Source organism: Crinia signifera, chromosome 11 (genome assembly GCF_055691185.1).
Source record: "Crinia signifera chromosome 11, ASM5569118v1, whole genome shotgun sequence".
In the NCBI taxonomy this organism is placed as follows: domain Eukaryota; kingdom Metazoa; phylum Chordata; class Amphibia; order Anura; family Myobatrachidae; genus Crinia; species Crinia signifera.
This window is the reverse complement of record NC_139227.1, coordinates 27914045-27920044: the sequence shown is the minus strand read 5'-3', so window position 1 is coordinate 27920044 and position 6000 is coordinate 27914045. Positions and strand designations below refer to the sequence as shown.

General features: G+C 43.2%; 1 protein-coding gene across 1 annotated transcript in view; it reads right to left on the bottom strand.

Annotated features, from left to right (window-relative positions):
* PHLPP2 (PH domain and leucine rich repeat protein phosphatase 2) overlaps positions 1-6000 on the bottom strand; it is a 36445-nt gene continuing 30445 nt past the window's right edge. Inside the window, exon 19 of the mRNA XM_083164847.1 lies at positions 1-5043. Within this exon, the coding sequence (XP_083020973.1) occupies positions 3961-5043 (1083 nt within the window). The 3' untranslated portion in view covers positions 1-3960. The remainder of the gene's footprint in view (positions 5044-6000) is intronic.

The following is a 6000-nucleotide window of genomic DNA, read 5'->3' as shown; positions in this document are numbered from 1 at the left end:
TTGTGTTGTCAATTTTTATTTTTTCATCTTTTTAATATGAGGTCAAAACCTACAGTCACCAATGCTTAAACAGCTCTTTGCATAGACATCCTTCAGTAGATTGTTTCACAAATGACAGAAAAATAAGCAGCCAAAAATTATTGCTGACTGATTACCCCAGGGGACAAATACTGGGAAAACCTTTCCCCATCCCGTTTGACTGTTTCCCCCATACCACTGCCATATGAGCCCAGGGCTATATTACCAGAACACAGAAGTGTAAAGGTGCCCACACACTAGAACGATTTTTGGGCCGATTGGCCGATTTCCAATAAATTGGCCGTTATATCATCCGATGTTTACCGATAATCGGTCGAAAATCGGCCGCTTTTGGTCCGATGCGCGCTCCCGTGGATCTTTAGCTGCATCTTCTGATCTTACGTGCTGCACAAAAGATCAGAAGATTTAACAAAAGATCCATAGGAACGCACACGGGATCTTAAGAAAAATCTTTGGTGAAGATGTGCGCTTGCCTGAAATCTTTGGTCCAGGGCGGAAAAAAGATTTCAAGGCTAATTTATGCGCACATCTTACGATCGCAGATCTTTCTAGTGTGTGGGCACCTTAAGGATCATCCACCTACAGTACATAAACCAATATATTTAAATATTAAAATATTTAGGGCCAGATGTATCAAGCTTCAAAAAGTGATAAAGTGGAGAGTGATAAAACAGCCAGCAAATCAGATCCTACCTGTCATTTATCAAACCCAGATAGTAACATCACAGTTAGGAGCTGATTGGCTGGCTGTTTACTTCTCTTAATTTTACCACGGCTTGATACCGGATAAGTGCGAGCATTGAGGCTAAAAAGGATCGTTCCTGGTGAACCTCTAAACGCTGCAAATAGAATACCCCCCCCCCCCCTCTGAGGTAAATGGAATAAGCTTTGAACTGCAGAAATGGACGGAGACCTGGCGAGTCTGCCCCATTGTTTTTATATAGCATTCATTTAAAATGCAAAACCAGGTTTGTTTTGTCTTTTCAAGGGTTGGAACTTGATTTAACATTTGGCAGACTCGCTGAGAACATGCTGATGCCTGCTCTTTTTTCATGCTTACCTCATCCCCCCGATGTCCATGGCGGTCTTCAGATCCTCTTCAGCGGCATCTCCGGTCTCAGGAGTGCATTGTGCGAGTGCGGCGTTAAAGTCACCAGCGCACCTGCACGCTCGCGCAATGCACCCCTGGGACCAGAGATGCCACTGAAGAGGTAAGGGGACACCGTGGACATCAGGGAACCACCAGGGGTAAGTATGGAAAAAAAAAAATATTCCAAAAGCCGGAAAAATTCCTTATCCAAAATGCTAGTGGTCCCGAGCATTTCGGATAATGGACACTTAACCTGTACTATACCTCTAGAAATAGGCCAGATTGTCTCTGCCCAGAAATAGCTGCTTCCACCTAGTAATCTGATGTTACATTGTGGTTGATTTGCCATCTACAAATTGTCTGAATCAGCAAAATGATCATTTAAGCAGCAGTGGTCTTAATTGATCCAGGGCAGGGATCCAAGAAATATGCAGTAAAATGATGGAGAATTTACCCATGTTCTGTAAGGATTACTGAAGAGTGAGTGAATTCCTTACATACTTGTCTATTTCAACTCCCCTTTCTTGTTGGCTGAACATCAAAAGTATCCATGACACTGTTATATCTCTTTTTTTGGAGACTGTGGAGCAGATTTATTAAGCACAGAGAAGTGATAAAGTGGAAGTAGATCATGCACCAGCCAATCTAATCCAAACGGTCATGTTAAACGCTGGTTTGAAAAATGACAGGAGTTGATTGGCTGCTGCATTTCCACCAGCCACTTTATCACTTCACCACTCAATATATATGCTCCACCGTTTTGTGGGTCACGGTGAAACGGCTTAGTGTTAATTTTAACCTGTTTTGCCAGCAACCAGAAAAGGGGGGCTAAAGAAAAAACTTAGTAATAGCCGAAATTGCTGTTCTTGTAAAAGACAGGTCGGGATAGCCAACCCCTGACAAAGTAGCACTGAGTTATGGGGGAAATGCAGCTCAAGCAACTGGGATCTAGAGTGGTCTTTTATGGTACAGTACCTGGTAGTTTCTTCACGTTGCGTATTTTACACACATCACCCACAAACAAATGCCTTTCTAAGAGGCTGGAATTACAACAACCAGACAAGAGCTCTATTTAAAGTGGTGTGATCTGCAGCATCAAACAGCTGAACATGTAAAGCATTTAGTGCAACTAGGAGGAATTTATAGCAATATCATTTGTAGACCAGGCTCCTGCCCCACCCACGGGATAAAGTAAACAGTTTTGTCTTCCTGTACCAATCAGAGCTTTGTTCGTGGTACCTGGCTGAAGAGGGCAAAGTTCAAAGTGCATAATAAAACAAAATTGGCTCATGTCCACTGGTCATAAAACTGGGTCACTCCTCTGGAGTTCGTTAATCTGGATCTGCGTCCACAGTTCGTTAGAGCCTCCTCTGCCACAATTATAACACCAGTTGTTCATGAGGTTTCTCCGAGGATGCTGCGTCAAATGGGCCACCTTTCCCCGCGCCCAACAACGTAACCTTAGCAAATAGTATACAATGGATATCCACGGATTTAAAATCAATTTAAAGAAAATAAAATATATATATATTATTTAAACCTTCGAGACAAAAGTCTATGTACAGAAAGGTGACTTTTTATCTGTTTCCTGTTCAGTCTCAGCTGAACTATAATTAAACACTTTACAGAATACAGAAAATTTAAATTAATTAAAAAATACTTCAAACTTTACTTTGGCCATAAACATCTGTGGTTTTCATGCTTGCTGCGCCAAGCGTAAGGGGCAGTAGGTCCCAGCTATAAGTAAGTTCCGGGACCCTGCTTAATATAATGATGAGTGGCGGAGGTTTCTGGAAGATGAACCTCCACCAAAGATATTATTACAGTAAGTGCAGAGGACTTATTAAAGTGGATAACCTGTTTAAAGTCTCAAAGTTTATTAATGACTTGAACGGGCACCATCCACCATAAGTGAAGCTTATCTGAGATGATAATGGGTCATTTACATGGGGACTTAATTCCATGTTCCACCCACAGGGTATTCAGTATTCGTATAAATCGACTGTTCTGCCCTTATTGCGAATCATCAGGATATGGGTATAAAGTTATACCCATGGAGTTTCCCGTAGATGGAAACACTGAAAACAGTTAGGAAGAGATGTATGTGACTCTAGCGACAAATAAGTAAGTGCATTTCTGGAGCATGCACGTCTGGGACTTGCATTACAATAAACCATGCCCGTTTGTTCCAAAGATGCATACAGTACATCCTTTAATAAGCGCTATAGTGGTGGTAAAAAAAAAAAAGCAACAAGGCTCATTGCACCATCATTCCTGGAAAAGGATACAAAATGAATTAGATCCTGATACAGCTGTAGCGGACACAATCACGCGTATCTTCCAAAATCAGTGGCATCAGACCTAGAGGCAAAGGCTATCATACAGCAGGCATTGTGTTCATTTGCCACTTCCTAGGGACCAAGAAATGGATAAGTGGGCCGTACCTTCAGTAGGATCGATTGTTAAAAAAATATAAATATTTGGAATAAATTCACATTTGTTCATTGGCTCAACAACCAGGAATTAAAACACATTCATAAAAAAAAAAAAAAAAAAGGAACGAAATAAACATTTGGCGTTAAAAAGGATAACGTTTAAGAGGTATGCTGCTATGGGCCAATTCATGTGCCACTCATCAAAGGTAAATAAAAATGAAAGGAGGGATTGTTATCATCGGCTCGGGGAAGGAGGAAGAAATAAAAAGAGAAACCTTTTCCAATGTTCAACTTAAAAGAATGGAACCAGCTTGGCAGCGAGGCCTGGTTCTAAAATGTGCAATTTTAGGAACGCCAAGAAGACATGACCCCCTCCCCCAGGCTCCCGGTTCCAGGTCACAAAGCAGTGTCAAACTCTTCATGGGCATCGCCTTTATCTTCCAATCCAGATTCTAGGTCACTCAACTGCGCTCTAACCTCGTTCTCCAGATCTGGCGGAACTACAAAATGATCCTCCAGATCCATCTGAGATGGTGCAGAGAAATAGCCTGTTCTTCTCTTAGGGGCCACAGAGGCCACCTCAATGAGATTGATAATTTCTTCCAGAGGCACGACCGAACCGTTGGAGTGCTTCTTATACAAACATGACATGGATGATGAAGACGCCAGGATGTCCCTCTCTTGGCTTGCTGCGGGATGGTTATGTACCACCTGCATTGAAATTCCATCAAAGTCGTCCTCCAGGCCCTGAAAAGTGCTCAATGTGAGTGGTTCTGGGGAGTGCTCCCTGCTGCAGTGTATGTCCACCTCCACTTCTACCCTGCTGCCTTCAGCCTGCAGTTCATCATCACTATCCAGACCGTTTTCTGATTGGTTGCTGGAGAATGTGGCACAAGATGGCTGCCGCTGAAAGGTGCTGGCTGAGGGAACTGGATGTAGACTACATCTCCTCTCAGGCCTAAGGAGTAGGCCACCTTCTAACCCAGCCATGGCGTGTTCATCAGAGGCAGTGGAGCCAACTTCACTGCTAACTTCAGACACGGACATCTCGCTGCTGAACTCAGAGGCGATGCCACTGCTGGAAGACGGCGTGAACGAACCAGGGGATTCTTTTGTTGCAGCTGTGGAGTTCAATCCTGATGGACTAGGTAATGTCAGTGTATGCATTTCACAAGTGCAAGTGTCCTCCCCAATACTGAGACACACCACCAGGGCAGCTATGTTATCCTGGCAGCCATAGCTTTGCGCCAAAGTGCAGAGTTTCTTAGCAGCTCTCAGCGGGTCAGGCAAGTGACGAATGGTCTGCACAGCTTCATCCACAGACAAATATTCCCACAATCCTTTGTTCCCCAGGATTATCAGCTCATCCTGCACAGTCAGTGGTAGTGTGATGATATGAGGCTCGGGAAGCACCCAAGGGTGGAGATATGTGGAGCCCAGCATACGTGTACAACAGGTTACACCATTAACCTTATTGTCCTGCAACAGAAAAATTGTAATGTTACCTAGGAGGCTGCAAGTATCAATCTCTCAGACCACTGACAATAATGACAATGATAGGGATTATCCTCGGTCAGGACAGGCCAACCTGTGGCTCTCCAGATGTTGTGAAACTACAAATCCCAGCATGCCTTGCCACAGTTTTAACACTCCCTTATAGCAAAACTGTGGCAAGGCATGATGGGATTTGTAGTTTGACAAAATCTGGAGAGCCACAGGTTGGCCAGGCCTGTCCTAAGTCATGGATAGAGAACCTTTGGTTACCAGCTGTTGTTGAACTACAAATATCAGCATGCCCTGCAACAGTTTAAGCATGGCCAAATAGCAAAACTGTAGTAGGGTATGCTGAGATGTGTAGTTCAACAACAATGGGATTTCATTATAACTTCCAAGTACAAATGTACACAGTAATAAAGGGGAGACCCATCAGAGATTATTGTGATTCATTCGTTCCTCTAGTAATAATAATAATAATAATAATAATAATACAACATATTCAAAAATCTATAACCTTGGTTTTTGAACCTAACACAGTAAAGGCTTGAAAAATAGTAGCGATTTTTTTGCAGCTATTATACTACAAGGAAAAAAATATTTTTTTCTTACAGCAGGCATGTCCAAATGATGGCCCTCCAGCTGTTGTGAAACTACAAGTCCCATCATGCCTTGCCACAGTTTTGCTATTAGAGAATGCTAACACTATGGCAAGGCATGATGGGATGTGTAGTTTCACAACAGCTAGAGGGTCACAGTTTGGACATGCCTGTGATACCATATTATCCTGAGGTGCAGACGGTCACGCCATATCAGCAACAAAAGACTTGCTATGGACCAGTTTAACAAGACCCATAAACTGCGATTTTCTGCCATCTGCACATGCGCCAGCCCTTACACCACAGTTGCATTACTAGGCAGGCGGTGAGGTGCGAGCGCGTC